The sequence below is a fragment of the Crinia signifera genome, chromosome 7, assembly GCF_055691185.1.
Source record: "Crinia signifera chromosome 7, ASM5569118v1, whole genome shotgun sequence".
Taxonomy (NCBI): domain Eukaryota; kingdom Metazoa; phylum Chordata; class Amphibia; order Anura; family Myobatrachidae; genus Crinia; species Crinia signifera.
The window spans coordinates 76,224,684-76,244,860 of record NC_139223.1 but is presented as its reverse complement, the minus strand read 5'-3'; the positions used below and the strand labels follow the sequence as shown (position 1 = coordinate 76,244,860).

At 42.7% G+C, this 20,177-nt stretch overlaps 1 protein-coding gene across 1 annotated transcript in view; it reads left to right on the top strand.

Moving 5' to 3' along the window:
• Window positions 1-20,177, top strand: part of CLEC16A (C-type lectin domain containing 16A) — a 311,322-nt gene that overhangs the window by 75,066 nt on the left and 216,079 nt on the right. The window contains exon 11 of the mRNA XM_083153350.1: window positions 16,380-16,611. Coding sequence (XP_083009476.1) covers window positions 16,380-16,611 — 232 coding nt within the window. The remainder of the gene's footprint in view (window positions 1-16,379; window positions 16,612-20,177) is intronic.

Below are 20,177 nucleotides of genomic sequence, written 5' to 3'. Positions count from 1 at the left end.
CCGTTTAATGGTGCGGTTTTATTTAGTCCAGAGTGGATCTCGCAGGCCACTGGGGGTAAATCCACTTAGTTACCGACGGTAGCACCTCCACCCCGATGGGCATATGCTGGACCGTCCTTTTGAGCGCCATCTAGATCTTGATGCAGAGGCCAAGGTGGCTCCTTCTCAGCCACCCGTGGATCCAGAGGCCATGGCAGGGCTACTTCTCTGGCCTCCCATTCTGATACAAAAGCCGTGTCCAGACATGCAGAATGCCAGCCTTCTCACTCACCTGGGTGATCCCAGAGTGGGGGCTCAGCTGCAGGATATTCACCTGCTTTGGAATCAAACTTGCGGAGACGCTTGGATCAAGGAGCTCATTGCTTTAGTCTACAAGCTGGAGTTCGAGATGGAGCCACCTCGCCGTTTTTTCAGCTCGGCTTTTCCGAAGCTTATAGAAAGTAACTTCTTCAGACTGCCATACACAAGTTGTTGGAGGCCCGGTTCATTGTTCTGGTCCCAGTTCCGCAAGGGATTTTATTCTAGTCTTTTTTTTTCTGCTTCCCAAGCCAGCAGGCACTGTGAGACCAATTTTGAATTTGAAGTCACTCAATCCTTACCTCAGGATGTTCAAATTTAAGATGAAATCTCTGTGATTGGTCATCACATGTATGAAGGGGAAAAGTTCCTCGTGTCTCTAGAACTAAAGGATGCTTATCTCCACATTCCTATCTGGTTGCCACATCAGCAGTATCTGCAGTTCGCGATACTCGACGCCCACAATCAGTTTCAAGCCCGGCCTTTTGGGTTGTCCACAGCTCCAAGAGTTTTCACCAAAGTGATGGTGGTGATGATGGCATACAGTATATACGAGCGCAAGGAATAAACATCATTCCCTATTTGGACGATTTGCTTCTCAAAGTATCATGCAAAGAGCGCCTTCTTCACAACATTTTAGTTACTCAAAGGCTCTCATTCAACATGCTTGGATAATCAATGTGATCAAATCACAGTTGGCTCCCACTCAGGGAATTCTATTTTTGGGCACGATCATAGACTCCGTTTTGCAGAAGGTTTTCCTTCCGGTCAGCAAAGCACATTCCATTCAGGCTTTAGTTCGCCAAGTACTGCAACCGAAATGGGTATAGGTTCATCTTTCCATTCGATTGTTAGGAAGGATGGTCGCAGCCTTTGAACATTTACAATTTAGAAGATTTCATTCCAGACACTTTCAACTAAATCTTCTATCCAAGTGGACAGGATCTCCTCTCCATTTGCATCATCTGATTGTCCCCTCAAACTTGTCTTTCTCTGCTGTGGTGGCTCAAGGAGCAGAATCTTGTGGAGGGACATCGGTTCGGACTCATACAATGGATACTTCTCACGACCGATGCCAGTCAGCACGGCTTGGGTGCAGTGACACTTCAAAACACCTTTCAAGGTCCGTGTACTCCTCAGGAAGCAATACTACCCATAAATGTGTTGGAATTGAGGGCAGTTTACTGAACTTTGTTTCAAGCTACTCCGATTTTCAAAGGAAATTCTGTGCAGGTTCAGTCTGACAATGCCACGGCTGGGGCATATATCAACAAGCAGGGCAGAACCAAAAGAAGGGCAGCCATGTAGGAGGTGGTACCAATACTTCATTGGTCTGAAAGAAATTCACAAGCATTCTCAGTAATTTTCATACCTGGAGTGGACAACTGGTGAGCGGATTACCTCAGCAGATAAGAAATCCGACTGGGAGAGTAGGCTCTTAATCCGAGCATCTTCCGCCAATTAGCACAGATTTGCCATGTTGTATGACTTCTGACATGAAACGGTAGTCCACAACCTCACCTTTTGTAGCAGAGTTTGGCTGTTCCTCACCCAGTTTTAAACCTCCTAAGCAGCTATTTTGTTTTAGTTAATGACTCTGTTTCAACCTACATATGTAAATGATGACTATAGTCACATATTTGGTATAATTGGTAAATAAAACACCTGACTATATAATCTTACAAACTCACTGATTTTGTACAAAATTACATAGAAGAATTGATGCTGTTTTGAAGGCAAATATTGATTTAGATTTTATTTTCTATTCATTCACTTTGTGAGTGTGTGTGTGTGTGTATGTATCTTTTGTGTAATTAGGAGCCGCCATCTGGTTGAGCATATCTCTTCTCTATCTCACCAATTGATGAAATACCGAGAGCCAATAGCACCACAGACCTGGTAATAGGTCACACAAGCACAAATCAATTGTTTTAGGTTTGAGCGTAAAATATTATATGTGGAGTCAGCAGTCAGTTAGGCCCTTATTCTGTTTCGAGCGGTACGGCCCGCGTGCGGCCGTACCGCCGATGTTTTCCGTCTGCACATGCGCAGAGGTCAATCTGCGCATGTGCAGGCGAATTCGCCGCACATAACGTTACTACGCCGCAAAGGGGGCGTATAGGGGAGTGAGGGGCTTCATGCCCTCATTTCCCTATGTATACGCCCCGCGTTTCATGGGCGTTCCCATGCAAACGCGGGGCGTACGCATGGTAATGAGGGCATGACGCAACTCATGGGGGCGGAAAGCTGACGTCGCCGGATGTCAGCTTTCAGCCCCCATACAAGCTACCACACGGACGATTGTCCGTGTGGTCTCAGCTTGCGGGAGCTGCCGGGGCGTGCGGACCTGCCTTCGATGGTCGACGACCATCGAATGCAGGGGGCAGCTCCCACCATGGTGGAGGCGTACGCCTCCACCATTTTTATGCGGATCGCCAGCCGTCCGTGTACGGACGGCCGTAGCGATCCGTAGGGTGGGCGGGGATTGGTTTGTGCGGCCGGAGCCCCGTGTGCGGCTCTGGCCGCACCAACCAGAATAAGGGCCTATATAATCTTACAAACTCACTGATTTTGTACAAAATTACATAGAAGAATTGATGCTGTTTTGAAGGCAAATATTGATTTAGATTTTATTTTCTATTCATTCACTTTGTGAGTGTGTGTGTGTGTGTATGTATCTTTTGTGTAATTAGGAGCCGCCATCTGGTTGAGCATATCTCTTCTCTATCTCACCAATTGATGAAATACCGAGAGCCAATAGCACCACAGACCTGGTAATAGGTCACACAAGCACAAATCAATTGTTTTAGGTTTGAGCGTAAAATATTATATGTGGAGTCAGCAGTCAGTTAATGCACCCCTCACATCAAAAACGGTCTTTAAGGTGACTAAAGATGTGTACATATGGTTCGATTCAGTGTAATTTTCTATTTGATTTTGACTATATCAAATCGAATGGAAAATAATACTGTATCAAACAGTGTTGGCTGCATTTAATGCACATTCGATCCTGGTGCGCGGCATATAAGAAACTGTAAATAAATAAGCAGAAATAGACTTGGCAGGCAAGTCTATTTCTGCTTTGATCTTTGATATTGAATCGGTATCGACGGCTGCCGTGTTGAACTGTGTGTACAGCCCTTAACTGTGAACTCTTTCAGTCAAGGCGAATTGTCAAATTTTGGTGTGAAATTAGCAAGCAAACCTTTTTGTTCATCATAATAATTTTTTACACAACATTTTTTTATATGAATTCATATAACAAATGTGAGCGACACTGGCATTTTTAGGGGATATTTGGCACATCTCTAACAGATGAGAATAAAAACAAACAAAGATGCAGCGCTAAAAAAAAATTTACAGGTTAGATTTATTTTACAAATTTATTCAGTAAAACATGGGGCAATAAATCATCATAATAAAAAAAAACAATCATTGCCCAAAAAAAGTTTTTGCAAGTATAAAATAATTATAATCCAACCTGTAATAAACATTGTTCAAACAAAGTCCGTTCCTATGTGCCTCAGGATAGTTCCGTGTTCAAAAGTTGTAAACAAGGTCAGTAAACCTGTATAATTACCTTCCATTCAACATGGTTTGTGCTGATAGTGTCCCAATTCTCTCGCCTATTTCTCGTCCCAAATAGGGGTAGATTGGTGCACAAAAGTTGATTCCTTGCCAATAGATAGTTTCTGGGGCTGGTCCGGACTCCTTAGTGGATATAAAGCAGGGTGGATGTGAGCAACAGGCCCTTATGCGTTTCGCTACAACAGTACCTTTATCAAAAGGACTAAAATGTATAAACACTGGAGTGGTCAAGGCGCAAGTAGAGGAGGAGCAACTCCAAAATATCCCAAAGACTTGTTCAACCAACAAAACAAGTAAATATACATTACAATAAAAGGTTTTAGGATATATCCAGAGCGCTGTCCGTAACTTTGAGAAGAATCCCATTTCTTCAAAAAGTTACGGACAGCGCTCCTGATATATCCTAAAACCAGGGCTATTTTTGTGCAGGCTCCAGCAGGAACTGTGGCCCTTATTCTAGTTCACTCTTTCTGACAAAATATTTCTTAGATGGACAAAACCATGTGCACTGCAGGTGTGGCAGGTGTAAAACCCCACCCAAATCTAATTATCTCTGCACAAGTAACACCTGCCTCACCTGCAGTGCACATGGTTTTGTCCATCTGAGAAATATTTTGTCAGAAAGAGTGAACTAGAATAAGGGCCACAGTTCCTGCTGGAGCCTGCACAAAAATAGCCCTGCCTAAAACCTTTTACTGTATAGAACCTTTATCAAAGGCGTGATAGACCTTTGATAAAGCTACTGTTGTAGCTAAACACGTAAGGGCCTGTTGCTCACATCCACCCTGCTTTATATCCAATAAGGAGTCTGGACCAGCCCCAGGAACTACCTGTTGTCAATTTGGTCAGTTGATACTTTTCATCCTTCTTTTCCTGCTAAGGAATCAACCTTTGTGTGCCCATTTACCCCTATTCGGGACAAAGTCTGGCTTCAGCAATCTGCATAAAGAATCGATCGTGCTAATTGTGACCTTCAAACCATCACCCGTAGGTGAGCTAATTGGGGCACGATCAGCACAAACCATGTTGAATGGAAAGTAATTATACCGGTTTATTGACCTTGTTTACAACTATTAAACACGGAACTATCCTGAGGCACATAGGAACGGACTTCCTTTGAAAAATGTTTATTACAGGGTGGATTATTATTATTATCATTTTATACTTGCAAAAACTTTTTTTTTTTTTGGCAATGATTGTTTTTTTTTATGATTCATTTCACCCCGTTTTAGTGACTAAAATTGTACAGGAAATTCAATCTGTAAATCAATAATTTAATTAATTTTTTAGCGCTGCATCTTTTTTTTAGTTTTTATGATTTTTACGATTGTATTGGTTTCCAGGATTGACCATCCTGTTTTTAGCAGCAGCTTTGGTACATACAGCTCAGACAAGTGCACTCAAAACATCTTCTCTCTACAACTGGAGACCAGCAGTTTTTCTTCGCTCTCACAGAGATGTTGGCACTCAAAGGGTTAATTATTCAACTAGGGGGCAAAACTATTTCACTGACTTCAATAGGGTATATACTCACCCCAGTCGAAAATAGGACTTGAATGCAATACAGCGTATATTAATGCAGAACTAGGTTGTAAATGTTTTGAGATACTTTTTTTGTTTTAAAGACGAAATAAAAGTAAAATTTTAATTACCTATATATCATATACTTACAATTAATAAGAGTGCCCCGCAAAGCTACTTTGCCTTTGTTTGAGACCGCTTTTTCCCGGCACATAAAATATACCAGGTGAAACTTATAGCCTTTATGAAAATGCATTAATACTATCTGCATGAAGTTTCTGCTACAGTACTACTATTTATTTCAGTAAAGATCACTTGTCATTCATCCCTTCCATGCTTGAGAGAGAAAATAATTAAAAGCTTGAGTGAATTGTCCCTGATTAGATAAAATTAAAGTTTTATCTTGTGGTAAACACTTCTGAGAACAGCAAAAATGACAGCACACTTCCTGGAATCTGTCACTTATTATGCCCCACTGCAGTTGATTTAACAAGTGAGTAGAATGTATCAGTCCTGTAAGGTTAGAGCTTACAGGACTGCTACACTGAATCGTGATGTTGAAGCTTTGCCCTCAAAAGATGACCACCAAGTTTTTTTTTTTTGAGTGTGTGCTACAACGTGAACTAGTGCAGGGATCTTTCATAGCAATCTCCAATATTTTTTTTTCTTCTTCCTGTTGGGTGAGAGAGGTTCCCATCTGCTTCCTGTACAATAATGATGTGGTTTGGTTATACCTGCCCAGAATTTGTCGATCTTGTAACCTACTTTCTCCTTCCTGTAAGACGTACAATTACTGGTACTATTAGGTGCAAGCAGACCTCGATGAGGTTCAAACCAAAACTGTGGAGAGTGTATGAATAGGACGTTGTGTGAAAAGCTAAAGAAGGCAAAACCCAAGCATACTGATGTAGTCATACAGCCCCTAATCAACCTTGGTATTCTAAAATTGTTGAGTGGATTTTTTTTTTTTTAGGGGAAGAAAGATTCTTAGTGTTTTAAATCGGAAATTTAGTGAGAATAATGAGAAAGATCAGTGTTTATTTAGTTATACAGGGTGATGTTTAATTCTTGGCAACTCGGAGAGGATTTCTAAGTTCACTTCCTCAACAGACTGTTCCAAGAAAGCCCATAGTTCATTTTATAACTTTTTTTATAACCTTTCATGGAATGTCTTGAATGATTTTACTTCCAAACAGGCCTACCAAACTTTGCAAAGCAGCAGAGCGTTTAGTTCTTCACAAATTTGCCAGACGTGATCTTCTGGTTTTAACTTCTCATCAAAAGAGGAAGATCATGTCCGGCAAAATTGTGAAGAGCTGAACGCTCTGCTGCTTTGCAGAGATTGGGAGGCCTGAGCCTGAAGTCCCCCATACACTACAAAGAAATATCTAACGCTGAAATCGGATGCAGTTTCCCTTGAACTCCCCCTGGACCTTCCCGGGAGTGATTCCAGATGATTTTGTACTTTGGTGTCATTTTTTGCATAAGATATATCTCATGCGGTTAATCAAGCCAAGATAAATCGCATGAGATATCTTATGGTATACAATTGTACCATAAGATATCGCTGATGGGCTGGATTAGGGTGCTAGGGGGACTGGAAACATCAGTCAAACTTCCTCAGAGAAATCGCATGCGATATATCGTATGTGCAAAAAGCACTCCTTTTTCCATCCGATAAATCACAGGTGTAGACTGACCAACCTAAAGTCTCCTATCCGACACTCACGGAACCAGATGGAAAACACAAACGATTTGGCACTTTTCAGACGATATATCGACCCGAATGGTCGGAATCGTGCAAAATCGTTCTAGTGTATGGGGGCCTGCAGATTGCCTCTAACTTGAAGAATATTTTTTTCGATGGAAAATGCTTTTTATGGCATCCTATGTGACAAAAAGATGATTAATCTTTTGGAATCTTTTCCTCCTTGCAAAATTTATTTATTATGCATTAATTAACAGTTTCTTATACAGCACAGCATATTCCGTTGCGCTTTACAAAAGTAGACCGTGATAAAACAGACAGGGTATTTCCAGACAGTCAAAAGGTAGGAGGGCCCTGCTCGCAAGCTTACAATCTATCAGAGATTACCATGACAAATCCATGGTTTGTAATTGTTCTCTCTGACGTTATTTGGCTGTAGGCAGAGCGCTTCAAGTGTGAAACAGACAATTTCTAAGGGTGACTGTAGACTCATTGCACATACAAAGGTGGTTCAATAATGATGGTAACAAGATCTCTCACGTGTAATGTTCTCTATTTCATTCACATTTTCTGCCAGGCCAAAGCAGTTGGACCACTTCTTCACATCATGGCCGCATAGCATTCATATTGTCTCAACTTCAACTGTAATATGGCGGGGCTGGCGGAAATATGGTCAAGCATCGAGTTGCACAGTGTGATCAGCTTTCTGGGCACATCAGCTGAAATTCAACAATAATTTGTTGAGGTGTACACTGATGTCATGTCAAGGAAACAGTGGGTTTGCTGCACTGCCTTTGATATGGGCAGAACATACTGTATATTCACATTGCTACCATTGAGAGGTACTGGACCATCCTTCCTACAGCTCTGACCTGGCTTTGAGTGATTTCCATCTCTTCTTTATACATTAAAGAAGCACTTGGGTTGAAGACAATTTACAGAGTGGAATGCGCTAGGTCCGCTGATCGCCGTATTGGTAAGCTGCTGGGCTGCCCCCAGCCCCCGTGGGGATGCAGTTAAAATCCCGGCGGTCGGGATCCCGGCGTTCAGAATCCCGACGCCGGAATCCCGACCGCCGAAATCCCGACACATTCTCCCTCCGTGGGTGTCCACGGCACCCCTGGAGGGAGAATAAATTAGTGTGCCGAGCGTAGCGAGGCACCGGGCCCGCTGCGTGGCGAGCGTAGCGAGCCCGCAAGGGGGGGTGATCCACGTCCCCCCCTTGTCGGCATTTCGGCTGTCGGGATTCCGGCGTCGGGATTCTGAACGCCGGGATCCCGACCGCCGGGATTCAGTACTGAATCCCCCCCGTGCACTCCCCCCCCCCCCCCCCCCCCGGCATCGTCCAGGAGGTGAATGGATGCCACACAGAGATATCCATTCACCTCCTCTGCTGCCGCCGCTGCTGTCAGCAGAGTATAGCAGACCTGGGTCCCAGTTTACACCGCCCTCTACCCAGGTCCTAGCCGTGGTCTACCCAGGTAAGGACCTGGGTAGAAGTCCCGTGTAAAGGGACACCGCGTGACCCATTTACAACGCCGCTGACCCGCCGATAACCTGGGTTTTTGCGGCGGTGTAAAAGGGGTATTAATGTCTGCCTCTCGGTATCCGTCCTTTCATCAGCAGCATAGCAAGCCAACTTAGCCAGCGCCCAGCAAAGACTGTGTATGGCTACATCGCCGGCCGCCAGCAGTACTCAGTGTAGTGCTGCTGCTGCCACCCACATTAGAAAGTTACCAGGGACCCAACTGAATAAAACGCAAATAATAATGAGGCAGGGGGGGGGGGGGTTTATTGGGGGTGGATCTAAGAGGATGAATACAAAGTTTCTTCTATGTGACTTTTTCAAGGGGGTGACCCCTTGAAGAATACACATAGACGAAACGCTTTGGGAAACCCCATTGCCTCTTACCTACTACTTAAAGATAAGCTCCTTACTACAATTGTACTTTTATCTTATGTCTTGATGATTGTTTTATAAATTGTATTTTTAGATTTTTTATTAATGTTTAAATACATTTTATTTATTTTTTTCATACAAATATCTATTTATATATTTATTGGCACACCCAATCGTGATCAGACCTTTCATATTTTGTATTTTAAACTGTTCCTACCCTGTTATTTCTTATATATATATTATACAATTAGTCACCGCTTCCATATTCACTTTTCTCATTTTTTAAACATAAAGTAACTTACCACTACTTTTTATTTAAGGATTGACACCCTATATAAGATTAAGGGAATATTGTTAATCTGTATATTGCCTACTAAAGGACATACAAGTGGCGCCACCTATTCTCTATCTATCTATCTATCCATATATTCACATGTTAATATTATGACTACATCCCATGAGCACCTGCTTATATGGCTGCGCAGCTGGAGATGGGTTCCAACCTTAAGAGAAATTAGTTTTTCTTCTACGATCCCCATGGCAGCCATAACACTGGGATGTATCCCTTCCCCCATAGATCAGACAGGAGTTTTTTCTCTAGGACCGCCCACCTTGGGTATAACAGCCTCCTCCTCCTTCACCTCAGTGTCTTTTTTTCCTGTCTCCGTTTAGAGAGGACAGAGTAGGAGTACTTATTTTTATTTTCAATCAGGGTTACCTCTTATGTTTATGGAGTGGCTTCCTGGGGAGGAGAAGATGTGAGGGGGATTGGATTTATCTATACCCCTACACATACGCCTGTTTACGTCTGCAAAGGTACTGGTATGGTACATACGTTGTTGGAGCTCGAAGTCCGGCATAAAACAGCTGCTGAAACCGGGAGCTGAGAGCAGCGTGGGCTGAGACAGGCGGCAGTCCGGGCTGTAAGCCGCGACTGCACGCTGCGGGGTTAAGGCACTATAAAGGCGGAAGTACGCGGCGTCTGACTTCCGCCCAGAGCTATCCTGGTGTGCGCACTAAGGTGTCCCCGGGAAACAAGGGAAACAAGATTTGTTCCGCTCGGCCATCCTGACTATTGCATGGACGGCATGTAAAGGGTTATGGCGCCCTATTTAAACACAGTAGTAACGCTGCTCAGAGCATCACACGCTGTATTGGAGTTACTGCTTGCTGAGATCCCCCTGAGTGCCTTCTCCCCCTAAGCTGGATAATGCCCCTGTGAGGTAAGCACTTTGGTTTTGGGCATTTAGAAAATTTTTATTTCTAGTTACTTAGTATACTTTTTATTTCTTATAGTGTGCCTACAGAAGGTACCCCTGTACCGAAGAAAAGGCTTTCTAAGAAGAAATACATTGAGTCAAATTGCATGTCATGTGACAAGGTGCTTTCTGCCAGTCAAAACAAATCACTATGTGAAGACTGTGAAATAAGACATAAAGATCCCATAAGGGAAGTGACAAAGAAATCAGAACATACTGAAATGTTGAAGGAACTTATGGCATGGATGAAACAAAATTTTGTATCTAAAAGTGAATTTGTACAGTCACAGACAGCAAAAAGATCCAGATCACAAGCTGGACTGAGTCAGGATGATGGCTCATCTGGAATGGATGATCCAATAAAGAATTCCACGGATGAATCAGGGGAAATTGAGGAAGATAGAACCTTCAATCTTGATATCGTGGAAAATGTATTAAAAAACATATACAAGGCGATGAATTACCAGGAAGCCACAGGTACTTCAGCTGAAAAGGATCCGCTGTTTGAAGACAGGTCCAGAAAGGGAAGGTCCTTCCCAGTTAATAAAGTAGTAAGAGAAATAATTGCCAAGGAGTAACAAATGTGGACAAGAAGCTCACCCTTAGCAATAGAGTGGATAAAATGTATCCATATAAGGATGAAGAATTTATGGCGTGGTGCAAAATTCCAAAGGTAGATGCAGCGGTTGCAGAACTCACGTCGAGATCAACAATACCGGTGGAAGATGCAGCACCCTTCAAGGATTCCATGGACAAGAAGGTAGAAACCTCCTTACGAAAGGTGCATACTGCTTCTTCAGGTGCACTCAGGTCATCAGTGGCAATTGCATCTGTATCCCGTGCCCTCAGGCTTTGGGCAGCCAATCTACATACTGATGTAGAAGACAAGATATCTAAGGCTTATATATTACGCAGCTTAGAAATAAAAGTCCATTGACTATTTATGTGAAGCATCCCTTGACTCTGTTTCCTTTGCATCAAAATCCATGGCAGCTGGAGTGACAGCAAGACGGGTGCTGTGGCTAAAGCCATGGAGTGCCGACGCAAATTCTAAAAATAAATTAACAGCATTACCCTTTGAGGGAAATTATTTATTCGGGTCCAAACTTGACGCCATGATCCAGAAACTATCAGGAGGTAAATCTGTCCGGCTTCCACAGGACAGAAGGAATCGGTTTCCTTATCCAGGAACACCTAAACCATCTTTTAAAGAGGCAAGAATTTACAGGCCTGGAAAGCCATATTATAGGAGAGGGAACCCAAACCAATCTCGTCAGTCCTTTCGGCAACCCTATCGGGGAAGGTTTCAGTCTGACAGAGGTGGAAGACTATGACTATCCACAAAGCATCAAGATAGGAGCAAGACTATTGAATTTCCCAGAGGTCTGGAAAAGGACGATTAGGGACAGATGGGTCCTGAATATAAGTCAGAGGGGTTATTCAATAGAATTTGCAAGATACCCGAGACCAAATCGGTTTTTAAGGTCCAGAACACCAATATCGATGGAAGAAAGGAGAGAGTTGTCACTGAAGATAGAACAACTACTAGAAATAAACGCCATAGAAGAAATTCCCAGACAACACCACAAGAAGGGTTTTACTCGAACTTCTTTCTAGTGAGGAAAACCAATGGGGAATACAGGACAATCCTGGATCTGAGGGATCTGAACCAGAACATAAAGAAGATAAAGTTCAGGATGGAAAGTTTGACATCCATAGTGGCTGGAATAAAAAAGGGGGCATTCTTAGCTTCAATAGACCTAAAGGACGCTTATTATCACATTCTAGTAAACACTTATCACAGAAGATTCCTCAGGTTCTCGGTGTCGAACAGACACTTCCAGTTTGCCTGCCTACCCTTTGGGTTAAGAACATCTCCGAGGGTATTCACAAAGGTCCTGGTCACCTTGATTGCAGAATTAAGAAAACTGGGAGTTCTGATATGGCCATATCTGGACGATCTGCTAATCGTTGGGGATTCAGAAGAAGAAGTCCTACAAAGTATAGAGCTGACATTATCAATTCTACAGAAGCACGGTTGGGTCATAAACGAAGCCAAGAGCCATCTTTTACCAAGCCAAAATATTCAGTTCCTGGGCGTCCTAATAGATACTGTAGACTTCAACATTGCTCTTTCACCGGAGAGATGTCTGAGAATTCAGGAAATGATAGAGAAGGTTCTCTATTCAAAGAAGGTGACTCTGATGATGGCAGTACATTTGTTGGGCATGATGACGTCCTGCATAAGAGTTATACCATGGGCCCAGGCAAATATGAGAGGTCTACAAGGGTACCTGTTACCTCTGATTCGAAGAGGATACAGGGACCATCATCTAATACTACTGAACGACTCAATAAGAAGATCCATATTATGGTGGACAAGAGATCTGGAGAAAAGGAGATCCAGTCTAGAGAGTCCGAGATACGTGGTATTCACCACAGATGCCAGCCTAACTGGTTGGGGTGCACATATGACGAATGCATCAGTGCAAGGAATATGGTCCCTGGAAGAAGCAATGAATTCCTCAAATGTAAGAGAACTTCAAGCAGTCTGGGAAGCAGTAAGACTACTGAAGAATTACACAGAGGGGAATCATGTCAGAATTATGTCAGACAACGTGACGGTGGTCTCACATATAAATCATCAGGGAGGCACCAGAAGCAGAAAACTGATGAAAATATCACAGGATATTATGACATGGGCGGAGAAATATCTTCTCTCAATCTCGGCAGTATACATACCAGGAAGAAGGAACATAATCGCAGATTTCCTGAGTCGAAAGTTACTGGATCTGGGAGAATGGGAACGGAACGAAGATGTATTCAGGGAGATTATACAGAGATTCGGAGTTCCGGAGATAGACCTGATGGCTACTCACTCCAACAGAAAGGTGAGGACATTCTGCTCAAAATACTATCATGCCCAAGCAGCGATGTTGGATGCCTTTACAATCAAATGGCAGTTCAAACTAGGGTACATATTTCCACCTTTTCCCCTGATAAACAGGGTACAAGAGGACAAAGCAGACCTAGTGGCAATTCTACCATATTGGCCACGAAGAGGTTGGTTCTCGAATGCCCTAAGGTTATCGGTACAGAAACCATGGGAGTTGCCCAACAGACCGGATCTGCTGAAGCAAGGTCCAGTGCTACACTCAGAACCCACGACATTATGTCTAAGGGCGTGGAGATTGAGCGGCAAATACTAAAGAAACATAATCTCTCTCTACAGGTCACTGATATGGTGCTGAAAGCAAGGAAAGATGTCTCTTCATTAGCATACTACAGGACATGGATAAAATTCATCGAATGGGGTCAGTTCTCAGGTGAATATTCCAAGATTTCCACTGGAGAAGTACTGCAGTTCCTATTTGATGGTTTTCTATTAGGTTTAGCAACAGCCACCATCAAGGCACAGGTTTCGGCCTTAAGTGTTCTGTTAGACAGACCATTAGCGGAAGAGAAGATGGTAAAAAGGTTCAGCAGGGCCATGAAGAGAATAAGGCCTCCAATTAAATCGATTGTGGCCCCGTGGGACTTGAACTTATTACTTACAGTACTAACCAAGCATCCGTTCGAACCACTTATAGACATTCCGCTCAAATTACTTACCTGGAAAGTGGTCTTTCTTGTAGCAGTCACCTCAGCTAGGAGAGTGAGTGAGCTACAGGCGCTGTGGATTGAGGAACCCTATCTTGTTGTGTTTCCTGACAGGGTCGTGTTGAGAACACACCCACAATTCCTACCTAAGGTTATCTCAAGATTTCACCTCAATCAAGAGATAACACTTCCCGAGTTTTATCCAAATCCTCAGAATGAAAAGGAAGAAATGTGGCATAAATTAGATCTGGTGAGGGCCATATCTGTATATCTGGAAAGGACCAAGACCTTTAGATCCACCAAACATCTATTCGTAATTCCAGAAGGAATAAAGAAAGGAGGAGCACCAGTTAAGCAAACTATTTCTAGGTGGATAAGAGAAGTTATCTTATTTGCCTACAAGAAGGAAAACAAGGTGGCGCCTCCTATCGTCCAGGCACATTCCACTCGGGCAGTCTCCACTTCATGGGCGAATAAGGCGAAGGCATCTGTTACAGAGATCTGTAGGGCTGCTACCTGGTCTTCGGTCCATACTTTCTCTAACCATTACGCACTTAATGTATCTACTGCCCACTTTGGGAACCATGTTCTGCAAGGAGCTATGTCAGTTTGACTGGCTTCACCATATTAAATATTCATACAGCTATCCCTCCCGTGTGTGTTTACTTGGGTATGTCCCAGTGTTATGGCTGCCATGGGGATCGTAGAAGAAAGAGTCGAATTATACTCACCGATAATTCCTTTTTCTTCCTAGAGATCCCATGGCAGCCACTTGTTGCCCTCCCGTGTTATTACTGTGTTTTTTCTCCAGGATTACGGAGACATTCAAAAGACACTGAGGTGAAGGAGGAGGAGGCTGTTATACCCAAGGTGGGCGGTCCTAGAGAAAAAACTCCTGTTTGGTCTATGGGGGAAGGGATAGATCCCAGTGTTATGGCTGCCATGGGATCTCTAGGAAGAAAAAGGAATTATCGGTGAGTATAATTCGACTCTTTCTCCTGTAGTAGTTTCTCATTAAGGCCGATTTATCAAACCATCTAAAAATGCAATTGATTGTGTTGCCCATAGCAACCAATCAGATTATATGATGATGTACATAACATGATAGCTAGAATCTGGTGTCTACCAGTCACACGTCCACTTGTGCTCTTTAAAATGTTTGATACATCTGCCCGTATAACCCTGCACATTGACAGGAGATGCTGACGAAGCCATTGCCTTAGTGCAAGCCAGTGGTAGCAATGACAATTTTCTTGGCTGGTTCCAAAGTTTATATAACTACTAGTTGACTATTTCACAAATCTATATAATACAATGCACAGACTTTTGGAATAAGAGTATTTACTCATACATTATTGCTGCATTCTCCACAAACAGCCCCTCTTGATGCGCCAGGTCCTGTGCAACTCTGCTAGCTCAGTCATGTAATTTTGTGTCTTTATACTCAAACATGCATCTTAGACACAGTGGGACTAGGACGCACCAAGAGACCCTGCTAACTAAATTGCTAAGTGACACCTGTATATCTCTTTGCGCTTGAGTCTGGATCCAAGTTCCATTGTACATCCTATAAAGTTGAATCAAATTTGTCCGCATCACATTGGTGTTAAGATGCACTTTCATGTTAAGAGACACGGAAAATATGCCTGACTCTAGCAGAATCACACTAGCCCTGGTCAATTATTTTGCGCCAGGAATCTTATGCGACAGGGGGTATTGAGGCTAGGTGTGTGAGGGCATGAGTATTGGATATGACAAAGATTCAAAATATCTCTATTCGCCATACAAAATACCTCCTGACCATGTCCTTTATTCCAATCTGATCGCAGTACAAATTTGTTTGGGAAATGGGCAAAACCATGTGCACTGCAGGTTATTGTGTTTCTATGCAGGGTAAATACTGGCTGCATTATTTTTTCACTGCAATTTAGATCTCAGTTTCAACACACCCCACCCAAATGTAACTCTCTCTGCACATGTTACACCTGCCCCACCTGCAGTGCACATGGTTTTGCCCATTTTCCCAAAAAATTTGTACTGCAATCAGATCTGAATAAGGGCCTATGTGCAGTCTTTTTTGTCTTTTTAAAACCTTAGGGGTTTGTGCAAAATTATAAACGTATGACTTTTTAAATATTGTTCGGACCTTATGGCATATGTTTATTAAATGTCTAGATTGCAGGAGTATCAGCAAATGTTTATTTAGCACCACCATGGGAAGAGTATTTGGAAGCAGCGAGGTATTGGTGTTTTAGCTGTCTTTTACTTCTATTTCAAGCACTAAGTTGTTTTAGTAGTTGGACTATAGGTTAGCTCTTGCTCAACCACATCAGACTTGTACACAGACACGCAAGAAAAAATGTGTAGAGTGACTTCTCGCATTGCAGTAAAACTGCTTATACTGTAAATGAACCCCTGCTCACCTACTCTTCTGCATCATTTTAATGCATCGTAATAGTTTGTTTTATTTTTCATTTTATGACACTAAAACATTTTTTTTCTATAGGAAGAATCCAAAATCAGGTGTTTTATAAAGCCACAGGAATCCCTAGAAAAATCCCTTGAAATTAATCGTCAGAAAGGCAAAAAAAAGATACAAAAGAGGCCAAATTATAAAAATGTTGGGGAAGAAGAAGATGAAGAAGACAAGGCCCCTGATGATGGCCAAGAAGATCCTGATAAGGCTAAATGTACAGAGAGTGGTTTAAAAGGGATTAAGGCAAGCAGCGAGACTGAAGGTGAGGAGAATGGCTAAAAGTAAGGTCTTACTCTGTGGCACAAGAACACATTTATAATAATAGCAAATTCTGATTAGTGTTGCGGTTAATATCGTTTGGGTCATTTGTAGCCAGATTTGTTATGGTCAGTGCTCAATTGTTAAACTTTACTTTAAATGGGATGAATTTTTTTCATTTGTGGCTTTTTTTTTTTGTGATTTGGTATGTGTTCTCTTTCTGTTTGCCTTTATAATGTGAAAAATCCCAGGTCTTTCTTGGTTTACTGTAGGGATGGGGAACCTTCGGCCCTCCAGCTGTTGTTGAACTACACATCGCAGGATGCCCTGCTGCAGTTGTGCTATTTGACCATGCTAAAATTGTTACAGGGCATGCTGGGATATGTAGTTCGACAACAGCTGGAGGGCCGAAGGTTCCCCATCCCTGGTTTACTGAATAACAAAATCTGATGCTGAATTACTCTTTTTTTGCAGAATTCTTAGCACATTTAATAAACTGCTTCATTTTGGTTTATTTCACCTTAAATATGTTTGAAATAACATTCCATTAGATCATTTATTTTTTAAAAAATTTGCTTCAACCAGGATGCTTGCCAACTTCATTTACATAATTGATTTAAAGATTAGAGGTTCTTCATTTGTTTGTCACAATGTTCTAGATTACTTGAAAATCCTAAATTAGGTACAATTTATTTTCAGCTAATTTACAGATTTGGATGAAATCCAATACACCTCTTTCTGTAATGTCACAAATTTGGGATTGGTATAAACCGGTTTTAGATGGATTTTTCTTTAGAGTTGACCTACGAATTGTAGCTATCCACTTGTTTGCACTAAGCCCTTCAGTGCATGACTGCATAAGTAAATATGCCACATGTCGGTGCACTGGCCTGCAGTTTTTTTTTTGTCTTTTCCCTGTTCATGGCCCAGCCAGTTAAAGCAGCACGCATTGACATAAATGCTGTGCTATGATGGCTGGAGCAAATTTGATGTTTTTGGATTATACCAGTGGAGTGTCATCAGCCACAAGCCAAGATGCATATCTGCATTCTGTTAATGGGGTGACTGTGAAATAATGGCCTTCACTCCAATGTCTGGAACAGGCTAAAAACACCATTTAATTTGCTCTTATAGCATTCTTAGCGAAGCTTCGGCTGTTCTCTTTTTCTAGTGTATGCCATCTTGATGGGCACAGGCAGTTCTCCTTATGTTGGCATGAAAAAATGTGTTTACCACCTTACTGATTGTGTCTGTTTTTTGCATATTTGTCATACTTACATTTTAGATCTTCAATCAGGATTGTAAACACAAAATACTGTTTTTAAATGATCATTTAATTATAGAAATTATATTTAATGTAATGCTTTAAATCAGGCATGTCCAACCTGCGGCCCTCCAGATGTTGTGAAACTACACATCCCAGCATGCCTTGCCATAGTATTGCTATTAGGGAATGCTAAAACTATTGCAAGGCATGCTGGGATGTGTAGTTTCACAACATCTGGAGGGCCGCAGGTTGGACATGCCTGCTTTAAATGGAGCTAAACAATCGAGAGTGTTATTGTGCTAAATGGATACTCCCCATAGTGTAAGAAAACTGCATGAAACAGTAGATGATTAGATTAAAAGATACAATTTAGGACCATGCATCACATATTTATTATTATAATGATCATCATCATCATCTATATTCTAATAGCAGAAAGACCACTTCTATGAGTGACTTATTTTTATCATGTCGGCAAATTAAAGGTCTTGGGGCAGATTTATTAAGCTCGGTGAAGTGATAAAGTGTCTGTTTTTTATCACGGGCCAATCAGCTCCTACCTGTGAAGTTACAGGCTTGATTTGAAATATGACAGGTAGGAGCTGATTGGCCGATGATAAAAACCAGACACTTTATCACTTCACCGAGCTTAATAAATCTACCCCCTTGGTCTGTAAATTTTCAGAATTATATTGGCACTGTAAGTGGTCACTTCATTTCCGAGTTATGTGCTAAAACGTCTGCCAGCCAATCACAATGCCATTGAGACTGTTGTTGAACATTCTCTGTGCACCTGCTGGCTGACCTGGAACTGTGACCTTCTGGGTTATCTGAAAACAGTGACTCACTAAGAAGGGATATTTCAAAATTTGATTCCTAAGGGAGTGAGGGGTAGATTTATTAAGCTTGGTGAAGTGATATAGGGGTAGATTTATTATAGCGGCGCTAAGAGCACCGCTATAACAGTTCCTGCTTCGCCTCCGTAGGGAGGGGACACCGACAAGATCTACTAAGATCTTGCCGCCGAAGCAGGGGAGCGCTAACTCCCTCCTCCGGCGATGTCCCCTCCAGCTGACAGCGCGTCAGTTAACACTGGCGCGCTGTCTGCTTCTCCCCGGCCGGCTGGACTGCGCATGCGCGGGATCTCGCTACTCACGCGAGATCCCAGCGCAGCTCAGAGCCAGCAGCAGGGACAGTGCTGTCCCTGCTGTAGGCATAGGGCATCGCCGTCTGCAGCTGTCGAAGTCGATAGCTGCAGGCGATGCTGACCGTTCATAAATCAGGCAGGAGGCAGGGGCGCAGCTCGAAATATCGTAGCTGCGCTATGCCTCCTGCCCCACACTGCCGCCGAAAAAGTACCCAGCCAGCAGGTGTGATAGATCAGGGGAAGCGCTATCCCCTGCCTTAAGGCACGGGGATAGCGCATATTCCCCTGATCGTTAGTTAATATATCTACCCCATAGTGTCTGGTCAGCTCCTATCTGTCATTATTCAAACCAAGCCTGTAACTTCACAGGTAGGAGCTGATTGGCCGGTGATAAAAACCAGACAGTTTATCACTTCACCGAGCTGAATTAATCTGCCCCTGAGTGTTATATGCGCCCCAGCTCCGGTCTAATGTAATAGGAGATCGCAGGAGCAATATTCAACTGATGTTGTTTATTTTGCTCATTATGGTCTGATTCCGCTTCATAAAGAAGCAAAACCCAACTAATCTAATGGGTGCTATGTGAAAAGTCCCATTTGAGCAATGAAATGGGTTTCTCACATTTCAGCTCGACACCCGTGGGGAGTGCGAGCTGAAATGCTGGAGCCAGCTGTTGATTGTACCAAGCAGGAGCATCAATTGAGGTAATATATGTGGGAGTATGGCAATATCTAATATCATTTGGTTTACAGATGACATATAAAGATTAAAAACGGGCTGAAAGCTGCTCAATCAAATTAGAAATGCCCCCTATTTTATAGGCTAGAAACCCCTCCGTTATAAGAGATGATTTGAATCGGCCTGGAGGCTTTGTCATATCTGTGCAAATAAATGTAACCAAGATCTGTGAATTGCCTATACCCTGTGGTTTATCAAATCTTGTTACTAATGCCCCTTTTCGTGTCTTTCTAACATGTAAAGATTTTAAAGTTTTGTGAGAAGTGTTGTAAGTGGGATGGGAAGATGATTGCCATAGATGAGGCACAGCTTATAGATACTAGGGTTTCCTCCAAAATCGCAGGAGGGCAGGGTGCTGGAAGACAAGGCACTTTGAATGCGGTGGGGCGGGCCCGCCGACGTCACAAATGTGGGCAGA